This window comes from Melozone crissalis, unplaced genomic scaffold, assembly GCF_028551555.1.
Source record: "Melozone crissalis strain CALT ecotype California unplaced genomic scaffold, PUWL_Pcris_2 ptg000018l_1, whole genome shotgun sequence".
NCBI lineage: Eukaryota > Metazoa > Chordata > Aves > Passeriformes > Passerellidae > Melozone > Melozone crissalis.
In genome coordinates, this window is record NW_026535796.1 from 44708978 (window position 1) to 44724843 (window position 15866).

General features: G+C 36.9%; 1 protein-coding gene across 5 annotated transcripts in view; it reads left to right on the forward strand.

Moving 5' to 3' along the window:
• EML1 (EMAP like 1) overlaps window positions 1–15866 on the forward strand; it is a 122501-nt gene that overhangs the window by 77939 nt on the left and 28696 nt on the right. For 2 of the 5 annotated variants that reach the window (XM_054275035.1, XM_054275038.1), the window contains exons 4-6: window positions 6099–6233; window positions 12555–12583; window positions 13980–14006. In XM_054275035.1, the coding sequence (XP_054131010.1) occupies window positions 6099–6233; window positions 12555–12583; window positions 13980–14006 (191 nt within the window). The remainder of the gene's footprint in view (window positions 1–6098; window positions 6234–12554; window positions 12584–13979; window positions 14007–15866) is intronic. The other 3 variants (XM_054275034.1, XM_054275036.1, XM_054275037.1) reach the window with 3 other exon arrangements.

The window sequence follows — 15866 nt, forward strand, 5'->3', positions numbered from 1 at the left end:
GCAGAGTCATCTTCTAAACTTTTGATCTGCTGTTGAGACTGAAAAATATCTTCTAGCAAATAGTAAATAATAGGATCTTCTATTTTTTTATTACCTGTGAGCATATATACAAGAGAAAGTGCAGGTGAATTGAGTCCTTGCCAAATGTTTTACTGCCTTATGAAAAGAGAGCTTACAATCAAGTATTTTCTGATTCCTCTCTTCTCCTATACTTGGCACTGTTTGGGTTGAGACTGTGTGATGTCCAATTGAAATGACATCAGTCTGTCCCTTGAAACAGTTTGTTGTGCATTATTTATGTAAATATATGCAAATAGTCTGCTTGGGGACTAAGTGTACATCCATACATTCTCCTGCTTAGAGATAGAAGTATTTACTGGTATGTCTGCAGACACAATCTCATTTCATACAATAGCTGTATTAAATGTGTTGGTTAACTCATTTGAACCCACAGGTTGGTATATGGCTTATCTGCCTTGCTGGATTACCAAGGAGATGTGGTTCAGAGTTCACTGCATTTTCTGATTTCCCATTTAATATTTGAAATGGAAATGACTTCTTCTGGCAGGAATATAAAATTGGAGGTAATAAAAAATGCTTGAGGCTGAAAGGGTGGAACTAGCAGGCTTTTATTTGAGTTCTGTCATATATTCTCTCAGTGACCTTATGCAAATCATTTAACCTCTGTGCATATTGCTTTTCCTTATGTAAAACATGTATCTCTGGATATCAGTAGGTTCTTATAGGGCCTAATGTGATAATTAGATCCAGATCTTGCAAAGCATTGAATAACCTCAACTGACTCTGGGCTCAATTAGAATTGAGGGCACCAAACCCTGCTTCAGCATTGAGATCTCACAGTTAATACCCAATTGTCCAGGTTAAGGAAGGACTGAAATACGTTGAATAAAACAAAAGCACAAATCCAAAACATGGATCAACTGGATTATAAAAGTAAATGGTGGTAATAGAGTGCAAGATAGAAAGCTTGGTGATGTTGGTGATACTGGGACCAGAAATTGTGGTGAAGCACCAAGAGGAGCTGCTGCACTCAGGCTCTGGGGATCATGTGAACACAGCTCTGAGTGCCAGCCAGCTAACAGAGAGCTGGAGTGATTCTGAGATGGGCTGAACACCTGAGACAGATGGACAATCAAGAATTGCCTGGCTTTGAAAAGTGTTTCCATGTCATCTTCACAAGAAACTTTCCATCAGAAGATTTGATTTGAATTTTAAAATATTTACTAATTCTGTTATTTAGAAGTGTATGAGCTATTTTGAGTAACAGCTTTTTGAATGCTGCCATAGTTTTATTCTAAACTTTGTGCTTAGAATAATTATTTGAAATTTTCATTCCGAATAAGATTAGTGTATTGTGAGTAGAACTTTCCCTTCCCCCTGCACTTTTTTTTTGGCATTTAATGTGGCTTGAAGTTTGCTGCTTAACACTAAATTTGTCTTTGGAATTTGGCCAGTGTGTAGTAGTGGTATTTTGTGTTCTTTATTAAAATCTAAGGTTTTGTGACTCATCTAGAATAGCTTTGTTTCCAAGAGTTGAGGGGGAAAAAAAGAGTAAGAGAGGAGAATGCAGACAGTACCTTTCCCAGTAGGGATGCTGGTGCAGGCTGCAGGCTTGCACATACTTTGCCTTTCAAAAGGAGACAATCAGTCATTCTTTCTCTTCCAGCAGATTGCAAAGTATTACAATGGCACAAAACTCTGACAATGGAGATCAAAAGGAAGAAGCAGGAACAAAGAAAACATAAAGAGCTTTGTTTGCAGGGAGAATAAAATACTTTAATATGATAAATTCCTGTTCTTCTAAACTCTAAACACATGGCCCCTAGGAAATTGTTCAGTCGCCTGGAATTAATGTTGGGGGGCAGCGAGGGTTTGTAACTGGCACACACACAAACTCTGAATCAAACCTTCAATTAAATGCTCTGTGTAACACTCATCTCTCAAAGAAAATGGTTTAAAATATTTAGAATATAAATTAAAAAAGAAATCCCTCTCCATTGAACTTCAGTGGCAAAACTATTACACCACTTCACAATATCTCTAACAATTAAAGTTATTAGCACATTTTGCTCAGAGGCGTAATGAAATTAAAGTCATATGTTATTCCTGAGTTCATTCTAATTGATTTAAATGAGGGTCAGAATGAGTGCTAGACGAAATATTAATGCCATCAGTTTCAGTCTTAAGAGCATTGTGTGCTGGTTTTTAATTTCTTTTATTAAAAAGCTTTTATATTTTCCCAAGTAATTTTAGTAATAAGGTATATATCTTTTTAATTTTGGCCAGATTTGTTCACCACAATTCAGTAATGCAACTGCCTGAAACATTCATGCTATGCAGTGGTATATGTATGTATATATGAGGATTTATTTTCTTGTCTTTGTTGTTGCTTTTTTAATAGTCTTTGTCTTTTAGCTGGATCATCTGTCGTGTTCCTTAAGATAGCCTCTTTGATTTTTATTTTTTATTTTTAATTTTATTTTTGAGTCGCTTTACAAATGATCAGTCTATCGGGCACTGCTGAGATTTTGTCATTCAAAGATACATTGGTGTTCTTAAATGTATGATTTGAAATGATCAAACATCTAACTGAGTGAATAAGCACTTTGTTGTTTACTCTTGCACGTGACTTCATATCTTGAAAGCATGCAATTTTGTCTTTTAATGTAAGTCTTGTAAATGTCTTGTTTCCACATTTGATCGTTGCATTCACTTTTTATTCTGCTTTGTTTACGCACCTCTCAATCTGGATTAAGCAGGTCTGTGAATCTTCTCAATGCATGCAAACTGAAAAAGCCTGCTCTAAGGTGAGGGATCCTTAATAGCTTTGTAGTGTTGAAGTTCAGTTGTTTTTCCTTTTCATCTCAATTCAACACATAGAAAGTGGCTGTTTTAGTAAAAGCATTAACATGATAGAACTGTAATTATTATTGCCATTTTTAACATTTCCAGAAGTACATGTCTAAAACTTTTTCATCATTGATAAATGCATCACACAACTTGGATAATAATAACGTCAGTGACTGTATCTGCATTATTTCATACTAACATAATTTTTATTATGGGAGTATTAGACCACATTGCTGTCTCAAATTAGTTAAAAATTGTGCAACTAAATCTTCTTAAATAATTGCAAATGCTCTCCTTTCATATCACTAATGTGGAAGCCAAATTCTGGGATCCAGTTATACTCTTACAAACCCGTAAGTTAAATGAGTATTTTCTGTCATTTTAAATTCCTCCTCAGGTGACAGTGTATCTCTACTGTAGCTGTGGATGTAATTACTGGTGTTTAACAGTCTACCTAACAAAATGTGTATAATGCCAAAACTGAGTTAATATAATGGAGTTATAATCCTTGTTTCCAACCACCAACTAATACTTTTCATTGGGCTTTTGTTGTTGTTGAAAGTTTAAAATAAAATTTGTCAGAAGATAGCATTACTAATTAGCTTAAGCAGTGATGGACATAAATCATTACAGTTTAAAAGAATTTTACACCTGAGGTTAAAGTAGTTTTTCTACTGATTTGAGACTTCATTATTCAGAAAGAAGATAGAATTAAACTTCTAAATTTTAGTCACACCCTTTCATTTCTTATCCTTCATCTCATCTTTTGAATGTTGACAGCTACAAAAATAAAACCCCAACAACATTAAAATTAGTTTCAAATTGTTTCTGTAACTTATTTTTTTTCTAAGATTATTATACTTTGATAATGTCCTTAATTTAATTTGGTTGTAGGCTGATGTTGACGCCTCTTATCCTTAAAGAAGAAAATATGCATCAACATAAGCCTACACTGAAATTTTCCTAACCAGGAAAGGATGTCAAAATAAAGATATGATCCTGAAAAATCACACAGAATGTTTCTGTAATTAATGTATCTAATAGTGGAATGCACATACTAATAAAACTATTTAATTTGGAATAAACATTTTCAGCCTAAAAGTTTTATTTTTTAACTGGAGAAGTATTAAATTGGATGATGTTATGAGATGTGGGAAGAATAGTTAAATATTAACGGTAAATTCTTTAATTTACTAGAGAAGGTTTTTTTCATGCATTTGACATTGAGATGGCTTGGATAATGTTAGTCTAGTGTAGGAAGTACACTTCTGAAATTAAGACAGAACTAAATTCTTGTTGCTGCCTTTTCTCTTCCCCTATGAATGTATTTTGTTCTGTCTTTGTGTAATTTTGCATTCTGCTTGCTCTCTTACATTGCTTTCTCCACAGAAACACTATTTTTTTAATTTCAGCTTAATCATTTGAAGCTTGTTTTTATTACAAGAATTCAGCACTGAACATCTGTCCTACCATCGCATGTACCAGAAGGTTTTTTTGTCAAGCTGCCTGAGATGCACCTTAACATGCAGATCTGCCCTGGATGGGCACTGCCTTCTTTTCAGAAAGGCCATTTCTTTCCAGAAAGACTCTGGTTCAGGTGTTCCCATCATTTCTGTAGCTGAGTCTGAGTTGCGGTGTTGAAACATTCCCCTCCTTGCTGGTAAAAATCCATTGGGGAGCAGAAATAACTTTGGGGTTTTTTTAAAGCAGACAGTGTACAGTTGCTAGGCTAGGCAATTTTTGACCAGACAGAAAGGTCCATTTTGGTTCCTCTAGTTATGGGGAGCCAACTTACACCATACGTGAAGTGGGACAGAGCCAGAGGAGCTGACTGAGATGGCAGGGCAGGGATAGATGTTAGAGACTGCTGGGGAAGTTTGGAGTAGTCCTCAAGAATGAGATGAGTATTCTGGTAAGCAGAACATCTCTGAGGGTGTATGGAGGCTAAGGAGGAGGTGGCTGGGGATAAAAAAAGTGTGACTAGGATAAGACTGGCCTTAAAGGACCAAGTACCAATGTTTTCACAGTGGGATGGAGGTTGTGGTTGGAATTCGGGTGGAGAGATGTGAACTGGAATCATTGGTTTCCCTGGTTTCTGGGGTGAGAGAGCTGCGGAAGGTGGTTATTTAGTATGGGGATTTTATAACTTAAGGGGGATATTTTCATTGTGCTTTCTGCAGGGGAGAAAATAGTGCAGGACTGAAATGGGGGGAAATGAGACCCTGACACTGAGTCCTGTTGTTCAGCTGCTGCCATGGGGCTGATTCCTGCCTCAGTCTGGGTACTGCTGCCTGAGCCTCTGTGCTGCAAAGGGCCTGCAGCAACCTGTAAAGCATTACCTGCTTTGGGGCTCACCCTTAGCTGCTCCCCCTCTTGCTAGGAAGCACTGCTTTAGGGAGAAGTGCTTTGGTCAATAACTTGTCTCCTATAAAGTGTAAGTTCTGAATGAGCTTCTCTTAATTTACTAAGTAGCACTGCTTATGTTTTGGCTCCCATTTTTCCATCACGGAGAGCTGGATGTCTAAGGGGTGCCATAAAGCCACACAGGAGCTCCCTTGATAGCTATCTTGGCAGGAAAGATGGTTGAAGAGTGAGAGGGTAGGGTGAGCTTTAAGCCTTGGAGAAACCTCCTGTCAGGACATGTGGGGAATATAATCTATTCATACATGTAACTAGGAAGCATACATTTTTGTCAACAATAAAAAAATGCAGGCTAGCTCACCATTAATTGCAGTTTGGAGTTTGTTAAAACTAGCTTTGAACCACAGAGTAATTGATATTGGATGAAGACCCAAAGTTAGCTTGCTTCTGTTCAAATTTTGGCATACTTTTGGCATTCTCTGTAGTCTGGCTGGAAATGTCAGGCAATATGCTTTCTCTTTAAATCTTTCACTTCTTTGTAAGAGAATCCAAAAGTTCAGAAGTATGGAGTGGTAGTGAGGGATTTGAAACGTGACCCAGGAAAGATTGCAACTACTCTGTGAAATTAGTTTAGCCCATCTTCTTTTTTATGATTAAGTAAAAAGCAGTATGTTTGTCTCTGTTGCACCAGGTACTCACCAAAACTCTTACATAGGCTCTTTAACAAATCAAGTTAAGATTTTTTTTTCAAATTATAGTTATTTTTTTAGGGTTAGTGTTCTACTTGATACATTTCTCATAAGTATTTATTGTAGAATATATACTTTTACAAGTGCCACTGTGAAACTTGCTCCTTGTTTTATTAGCACCATTAAGAGAACCAGTTCAGCTGAGCGTGTGTCCCCAGGAGGTCGGAGGGAAAGCTATGGAGATTCCAAAGGGAGTCGCAACCGCACTGGTTCCACCAGCAGTTCATCTAGTGGTAAAAAGAACAGTGAAAGGTAATGTCATCTAAGTACCTATCCCCTTTCTCTGCCTCCTGCTCTAATAATGAAATTAGTTTCTTTAGTGAAATTAGTTTTTCTTGTTTAAAATATTGGAAGCTTTTTTTTTTTACAAAGCTTCAATTCTTGGACCAAAATATATATTAAAACATTTGAAATAAAACAGGTTTTCATATTTAGATTAAATTTATTTGCCTTATTTCTAAACTATAAACAGTGTGAGAACTTAGAGTTTCCCAGGAAAGTTCATAATTATTAAACATGCCTTTTCTAATATCTTAGTGGTTTCCCTTGGTCTTTATATTCCTGACAAGTACTTCTTTGAGTTTCTGGTTGTGGTGCCTTGACCCCAGCTGGCATCTAGGTATCACACAGCCATTCACTTCCTGTCCTCCAGTGGGGTGAGGAGAAGAAAATAGGAAGAGCAAAAGTGAGAAAACTCATAAATCAAGATAAAGGTAGTTTAAGAAGTGAAGGAAAGAGGAAGAAAAACCAAAACAATTGCTGAGAAGCATTCAGCCACCACATCCCACATGTACATTGATGTCCAGCCAGTCTCTGAACTATGAATGCCTTGATCTGACAGCCAGATTAAATATAAACGAAGAGAGAGGTTTACATGCAAGTACTGTTCAATGAAGCAGAATGAAGTGATGCCTATCTCTGTGTATCTTTGATCATGCTTCTCTGTATTGCTGACAGCACAGAGAAAAGAGGATATCTTGTCCAAGGGTTTCAGACTTAGGATAGCCTTGAACAAATAGCTGTTTCATTGAGGTTCATCAGTATTGTCAGTATAGGTCAAGAAGTTCTTTCCTGTATTTCCTAATCAGAATTTAGTTTCAGCCATTTCACTTGACCTGTTCTATTGCAGTTTCCTTTGCAAGAAATGGTGTTGATGGTACTGTTTCACTGTCTCACTGATGATGTGGTCATAAAAACACAATGTTAATGAAGCTCAACTAATAACTTAATTTACCTGCTCTCTTTGGGCATCAGTGCCATTACACGAGTCATTGTCAATGGTGTGGCACAAAATGTTCCTCCCTTTTTATCCCTTTAGCAATTTGCTTGAGTAAGGAGTGACTGAGCTGGTTGTGTACTCTTTTACAACCCAAATATGGGTGACTACATTATTAATAGCTTGGTTTCTGACCTATGTTTTCAGCTATGAAGCAAGGCAGCAAGTGTGCAAACTATGGAACTTAGAATAAGTTATGAATTGGGATAAAAGGGCAGACTAGTAAGGGTGGCACTTTGTGACTGTTTGCTACGAGCTGCCTGAACAGGAGGAAGTGCAAGGGGTCTTTTACAGGCAGCTTGAAGCAGCCTCACAGTTACAGGCCCTGGTTCTTGTGGGAGACTTTATCTACCTGGACAGCTGCTGGAGAAGTAACACAGCAAAGCACAAACAGTCCAAGAGGTTCCTGGAAAGCATTGATGGCAACTTCCTGTCACAGGTAGTGGAAGATCCCACAAGGAATAGTGTGCTGCCTCACCTTGTGATAACAAGCAGGGAAGGCCCTGTTGGAGATGTGAAGGTTGGAAGCAGCTTTTGTTGTCATGACCATGAGCTGGAGTTCAGTACCAGGAAGGGATGAAGCAGGGCAGCAAGTAAGATGTTCACCATGGACTTCAAGAGTTATCTTTAGCCTGCTCAGGAGTCTTGGAAGAATCCCATGGGAACAGGACCTGCAGGGAAGAGGGATCCAAGAGAGTTGGTTGATATTCAAGGATCACTTCCTCTAGGCTCAAGAACCATGCATCCAGATGAGCAAGAAATCAGAAGAAGTGGGCAAGAGACCTGCATGCATGGATAAAGGAGAAGGTGTTCTGGTGGACAACAAGCTGTCCATAGGTTATGTCCAAGTGTGCCCTGGTGGCCAGGAAGGCCGGTGGAATCCTAGGATGCAATAGGAAGAGCATTGCCAGCAGCTTGAGGGAGGAAAATCATAGAATTGTCAAGGTTGGAAGAGACCTTTTAGATCATCGAGTCCAACCATCCAATTCTGCCCTTCTACTCAGCCCTGGTGAGGCACATCAGGAGTGCTGTGTCCAGTTCTGGGCTCCTCAGTTCAAGAGGGACATGGAGCTCCTGGAGTGAGTCCAGCAGAGGGCTACAAAGTTGATCAAGGAACTGGAGCAGGTCTCTTACAAGGAAAGGCTGAGGTAGCTGGGCCTGTTCAGCCTCTAGACAACTGAGAGGGAGTCTCAGTGATGTCTACAAATAGCTGAGCAGAGGGTGTCAAGAAGATGGGGCCAGGCTTTTCTTGATAATGCCAAGCAATAAGTAGAGGCAATGGGCAGAAACTGATGCACAGAAATAGGAGGAAAATGTTTTTACGATGTGGGTGACTGAGCACTAGAAAAGATTGTCCAGAGATATTGTGGAGTCTCCCTCAGTGGAGATATCTGAAAACTGTCTGGACACAATTCTGTGCCATGTGCTCTCGTACAACCTTGCTTGAGCAGGGAAGTTGGACCAGGTGAACAACTGTGATCCCTTACAACCTGTGACCTGTGACTCAGTGAAAGGCTTAGAAAATTCAAGGAATAAGCAAAAAAATTTAAATACTATCATAGAAAATGTAATAAAATTGTAACTACGGAAGATGTAATATTTACACAAATTAACATCTTGTTTGCATTCTGCATCTATGCATGTGAATGAAGTTTTGATAAGCCAACAGAATTCCACAGGACTGGGCCTTCTGGTACTTACAGAAATTTGGCTCTATCTTAGCATCTGAATTTTTTTTCCCTTAATGTTTTTGTAAGATAATTATAAGCAACAAATAACTAATAGATGTGGGTTTCATTTTGTTTCTAAGATTTTTGTACTTCAAGATTTCTAAAAGACAAATATAACTGAAAAAAAAACCTTACTGTAGCAATACATAATATCCATAAATAATATTAATTTTGAGAGGAAAAGCAATCTCTTATTAGTTTACTTGGGAACAAAGTGTCTCTCTGCATGTGCAGATTTGAACAAAATCTCTCTACCCTTGTAGAGAATATATAACTGCACACATCTGAATTAGCAAACCAAGCATCAACAATCTTAGGAACAAGTGAGCCTGAAAGGTTTGAAAGGCAAAACCAAGCAAAATCCATAATGACCAGTGAAGGGACAGCTAAAAGACCAGCTCACTCTAATTTAAGCTGCAAATTCTGTAAAGTGTTGCAAGGATGTGTAACTTCCTGCAGCTACTTCGCCTTGGTGAATTTATTAGCATGGAGCTGCTGTTTTCTGTATTGATCTCCAACCATTGAAATGGTTAGCTTTTTTTCCTAAGGCTTTGCTTTTTATTTTACATCTATGTATAACTTCCTACTCTATCACACATATCAAATTGTATCAACAGCCATTATGTGATTACCTCATTGATTAAAATAACTTTATCTTCTATAAACAAAACAAACATCTTATGGATAGTTTTTGTTAAAAAAAATAGTTTCTATACTTAGATGGGTAGACTTTTTTCTGGAATATGAAAAACTATTATTTCACCTACCAGTGGGGAATCTCATTGCTTTTCCAATTTGCTGTAGTAATTTACTATAGTTTTTGTAAAAATTTTAACAAACATGATCCTACAGTGCCCTTGCTCTGTGTATTTTATATAAAAAATTGCATTAGATCAAGTGCCCAAAAGATGAATTCAGTGTGTGTTGTACAGTGGAAGATCTACAGGTCAAAATCTAAAACAGTACAGTGCTTTGCAAAGTGAGGTTTATGCATATATCTCTGATCCTGCTACGTGTTTAAGGTGACAATTATCTGAAATTAGTTATATGTTAAAGCTACTAAACACATGAAGTGAGACTATTAGTTTATTCACTTAAATTAAGGAAAGCTATGGCTTCTATGAGCTATATAGATGTACTGTATGCCTGAAAATTGATTCCAAAATATCTGAGAAATAAAAACATTGCAACAAACTAATGGTTATCTGCAAAATGTTTTGGTTTTCCTCTATGGTTGACCACTGTACTTGAGATGCATTTTTAATTTTTACATACTGTTTCAACAGAAGCTCAATGGTTATGTCATTTTGCAATTGTTAGACCACAAAGGGTTGAAATCACTCACTTAGGATTTGGGGAGAAGATTCAGCACACAAGGCATGCAATGGTTAAGTAAAGTGCAAGTATTCCAAGGAACTAATCAAGAGCACGTGTTAGATTGCCTCAAGTGGTGCTTGTGATGTTGGTACCACTGTGAAAACAGTCATTGTATGGGTAGAGACTTTCCCCCTCATTTCTGTCCCATGCAGCCTGTTCAGCACCCCAGCTTTCACCTCCCTGAAGAATGAGTGTCCTTATCCTGTGGAAGGGGCTGACTAAAGATTTGCCTCATGCTTCCTCTTGAAACTGAGCAACCATGCAAAATACAAAGCAAGAGTTATGGGAAGGAAAATGATGATTCTATATGCTGGGACTAAGACTGTCCCCCAAAAGCTGTCTGTATGTGTGAAAGAGTGAGGAAGAGTGTGCTAACCTAACCATCTACTCACAGTCTGTTTGTATTCTTGACCCCTTTGCATCCCTTCCAGCTTGAGATATTCCATGACTCTGTTTCTGAAAGCCTGTAGGGCTGTAGGCTGTTATGCAAAGCCAGAATGCTATAGAAAGCTCTTTCAAGAAGCTTTGAGCATAAGGAAATGACCATAATCTCCCATGCTACTGTGAAGTGTCCCCACTCCTGTAGCTATCAGCCAGGAGTAAGCCTTCCTGAGGGCTGGTTAAGTAGGATGTGACTCAAGTTCAGGGAAAAGGGTAGTCAGAGCTCTGAGCTGTGTGTGGTTAGGGTTTGTATAATTAGGAAGTACAGATGATTTGCTTTATTACTGTCATGAATCAGCCTTTCACATTTGCTTGATTAGCTTGAATAGGTCGGCATGGTCTGTTCAGAGCTAGGGACCATTTTGTCTCTAATATGGCTGCATTTCTGACTAGTGCTTCATCCCATAAAGTTTTTTTGTTTTCTAAAAATATCTTCATTTGTAAGAAAATGTTCATCTTGGTGTTAACAATGGCAGCACATCATGCTATTTATATAAATGACATTGGCTGTGTATGCCAGCTTGAAGCATGTATTTTGATGCATGATTAACACAAAGGCTGATATTATGGAAAGTTGCTAAATCAGGAGTAGAATCAGAGTTAATTTGGTTTGGTTTTGGTTTATCATTAAGTAAAGTATTATTCTCAATATAAGTGTCAAACCAAAGCAAGGGGGAAAATATATTAGGATTATTTGCTACATCTTTCATTGTATTGAGAGAGAATCTTTTATGCTTAAAAAAACCTGTGTGCAAAAATCCAACACAGTCTTGTTTCTTTTTTTGATTTCTCCTTATTGCCCACTGCAGCCTAGAAGAGGGTGTTGAGATGGCATCAAGCTCTAGGAATACTTCATACTTCAGTATTTCTCCATCAGAATGATGGGGGGTTCACCCATTTTAGGATCACCCTAAGAAACTTACAGCAGTTATCTTATACTTCAAAAGTTTTATTGCATTAAAAAAGAGGGAACTGGGAAGAGAAATAACTGGATAATATAACTTTGTGTTCCTTCCATTCTTCATCAGAAACAACACTCTCAAACTTGATTTGCAGGGGCAAAGGACAAAACCAAAAAATGACTAGAAACAAATTTCTTAACAAAGATTCTTTCCTTTTGGCCAGGGTAGTGCTATCCAGAGAGCTTCTCAACATGTTGTATGTATTTTCCCCTCAAGTTTTCCCAGAGATTTTCTCAAGACAAAAAGAAAAACCAATTTCGAGTTGTCTTGCAGGCAGCTGTGCAGTGACAAATACAAGACATTTTAATCATGGTTATGTGCTTTCTGTGTTTTATCAAGTACTGTCATTCACCCAGGAACAACTGGGCAGTTCCATGCTTTATGTGAAGTCTTTGGAAAAAGCAGGATTCAAGCTTTGATTTGCTCCTTAAATCCAGGCTGGAAACCAAAAATGATACAGCTGCTCGTGTACACAGTTTCTGTGTTCTCCTGTAATTGGACTAATTTCACAGAAGAAGAGAATTTGGTAGTTAGTAGAGGAAGATCTATAATTTTAAGAATGTAATGAGAATTGAATGTAAAGTGCAATCAAGGATGTTTACTGTTTTCAGTTGTTTTTGCCTGGGGATTTACTTTGTAAATAATTTACTTGAAAAAGTATTTTTATTCATACATACACTCAATAAAAATTTATTTTATTTTTACTTTTATGTCATATTGATACATATACATGTGCAGACTATATGTGCATGCTTTTAAAATAGTAATTTCTTCATTATTTTCACAGCAAACCCAAGGAACCAATGTTCAGTGCAGGTAGGAACTTTTCAAATTTTTAAGCAGATAGTAACTGTGATTGGGTTCCCCCACTAGCTCCCTTTCTTCTGTGGCTGCCTAGAAATTGGGATTGGGAATCTAAACATGATACTTACAGGCTGCTGCTGATATATTATTAAAAAGTTTATCAGTTCACTCTAGATTTTATTGATGCAATAGATTTATTTTACAGTTGAGATACTTTGTAAGAAGACAAGGACAAAAAAGACCACGTCTTCTTACTCCATATATGTCTTCTCTTTCAAAGCAGTATTAAGGTTTTGGTAATTAAAGCAGTGCCAAGTTCATGTTAATCATGAAATGGTGCCCTCCAAAGATTGCTACATCTGTCCCAAAGCCTTGTAATGCAATATGTCAAATTAAAAATAAAAAGGTGGTTTGTTACTACAGTTTTGGTAATCTCTCTTTAATTTGAAAAGCACTAAAATTTTTTCCAACTTAGGTATTATCCCTGCTGAAAGATTTTGAGAGTGAAATAGTAGGTGTAAGTGAAAGCAGTGTTTGTTCTTGTCATTAGACAGTTAGAAGATTTGAAGAGTCTTAATAAAAATATGAAGCTGAGTAGTGTATATAACAGTTATTTTTGTTCTGAAAAGTCAACAACAACTAAAATAAAGATTTCTTTTAGCAAAATAGGGAAGGGAAAAAACCGTGTTGATGTATCAGATGTATTGTATTATTTTTATGCATAGTTCTATGACATCAATCATACATTAGGCTGAAAAAGTTGGAGATCCTTTGTTTACTGCATGGATTGATCAGCATCCAACAAGGCTTTTAAGCCACGTTTCAGGGTTTAATGTAACTGATTTTGAAGTCAGTAATACATGAAATTAAATAAGCACTTAAGTCTCTAGTGACAATATATTCATGGTTCATGCTCCTTCCATAAAAACTGATGATTTAGAAAAAGAAATCTTCTGATTTGCACAGAATATGGTTTCCTTGCCTAATATTTCTCCTTCCCTTATACCATGTAAAAAAGGTGTTTGTAATATTTTTTCTTCTGCCACTTTTCCCATAGATAAAAGTCAGTAATTAAACAGATGTGACACTACATTGATGTCCTTCTTACCTAGACAAAATTCCTACTGAAATAAATTTTTTTTTAGAAGGTTATACTTGGTGTTTTACTTAAGTATATGATTGCATAATGGAGTTTAAGCCAGTGTTTTAATGGTAGAACCAGAGGCCCCTAACTGAGGAAAGAGGTTTAGAAGGTAATTACCCAGTGTATGGCTCAGTGTTTTGTCAAGCCCCAGGTTAGCCTGCAGCAGACTAAGACTGGACAGCCCATAGAGCAGGTATTTAGAGAGTTATTGTATTCAAACACATCTTTATCTAGCCCTTCTGTCTCTGTCTCTGTAATCACAAGGGAAGCGCCGTGTGACACACTGCAAAGGTAGGCTTCACTTCCAAAACCTCATAGCTCTCGAAGCAAAATGGCTCTGGTGGGATAAAAGCTCAATATATATACAGCAGTTTTCTAACTTGTGTGCATTTTGCAATGTTAAAACTTTTCTAGTTCTTTTGAGTGAAACAAAAATGTTATACTATTTATTATATGATCTACTGAATTATAACCCTCAGGTGCACTTTAATCGTAATAATGGGTTATAATTTACATTCCTGTGGACTTAGTCCTAAGAATTTGAATTAGATAAAAAATGTTGAGAGAGCTATATGGCAACACGTGGATGTTCACTGTGTTTGAAATGGCATTCTGCACTTCTGCTGAAATTTGTATAGAATTTGCCCCTTTGTTGGCTGTTTTGCTGTTAGCCTAACATGATCATAGAAGCCTTTGTTTTTTCTTGCTTTTTCTTGTTGAGTAGATTGTAGATTTTTCTGAATCTTAAATAAACAGACCTAGGCCTACAACTAATTTCTCATTGCTTTTTGCTTAGTGTCATAAAGCAGAGTTACATTTGGTAAACGTACCATTTTGGTGTCTAAAGCTTTAGTTAAGTTGTAGTGTAAATATGCACATTTTTGATGCATGTTTATATCTGTGATCTAATCACAGATTTATCTGCTTTTTAGAAATAGCTATATCCTAACAGTTTTTCCACTAATCAGCGTCTTTCAGCTTTGCAATAAATGTGAATTTCACAAAGAAAAAATGTTTGTTCTCAAAGCAAAGTCTATTAGACAGTCTCTACCTCTTTGTATTCTTTGTACAAATTTATACCTGCAGTCAGTGGTGGTCTCCTTTGCAGATCCCACTGGCATTGATGTCCTTCTTATTTCAGTTCATTAACTGTTTGTTTATACAACAACAATATCAAATTTACAAAACTGCAGATGTAAAAGATACATTTGTCTAAAAGTTTCACTCTTGGTCTGTCTTTGTAGTTTGATGATTGTCTGTCTTTACATCTATATCTTTACATTTAGAATTCTGCTGTCTTAAAAATTACTTAAGAAAAGTATGAAAAAGAGGAGATTGATTGTGTAGATGATGTATTTGGGTTAGGAACAAAAACTAGTTGAGATGGAATAATACCAGAAGTTAGAAATAAGTACATAGTATGACCTCTATACTGGACCTAATCGGCCTAGGTTCCTCTTTACAATTAGGAGAGAAACATACACACATTCTGAAGGCATAATTCATATACTTGTTGTAATATTCTTGATATAGTTTATTTTCCTAGTCTGGTGTGACTAGGTCAAATGCTCCCACTGTAGATGGCTAAATGCAAGTTTTATGAGTCCTGTAAGCTTCAGGTGAGAAAAGCAGCTTGGTGAATTAAACTTTGGTTCATTCACAGCCTTTGATAAGTACAGCCAGTAGTTGTCATTGCTGAAAATCTGTTGACTTCCAGTGCACCAGCATCAGCAGTGTTGGCACGTGTTTGAAGCTCATTAAATAGATGCTGCATGCGCATACAAATAGTGCTGTAATGCTTTGCTATTTAATGCTCTACCCTCTATTTTATTTTCCAATACAGATATATTGGAGTAGATTTTTAAAACAATTCCAATATTCTATCATTTTAACAGACATCTTGAAGTTCCAACCTTCTGTCACCATTATTTCATCATTATTATCTCTTCTTTTTAACATTAAGTTTTCTGTTGCTTTCACTTTATGTATGTGTTCTGTAAAGAAGCTAGAGAGACCTAAAAGTAACTTTACTGTGACAGATCAGGTAGATCTCTTTCCCATATGACTTAGTGTAAAGGCAAAATACACATCTAGTTAGGTAATACAGCATTGCTATGATGTTTATTTGTTCAATCAATAATTCTTATTAAT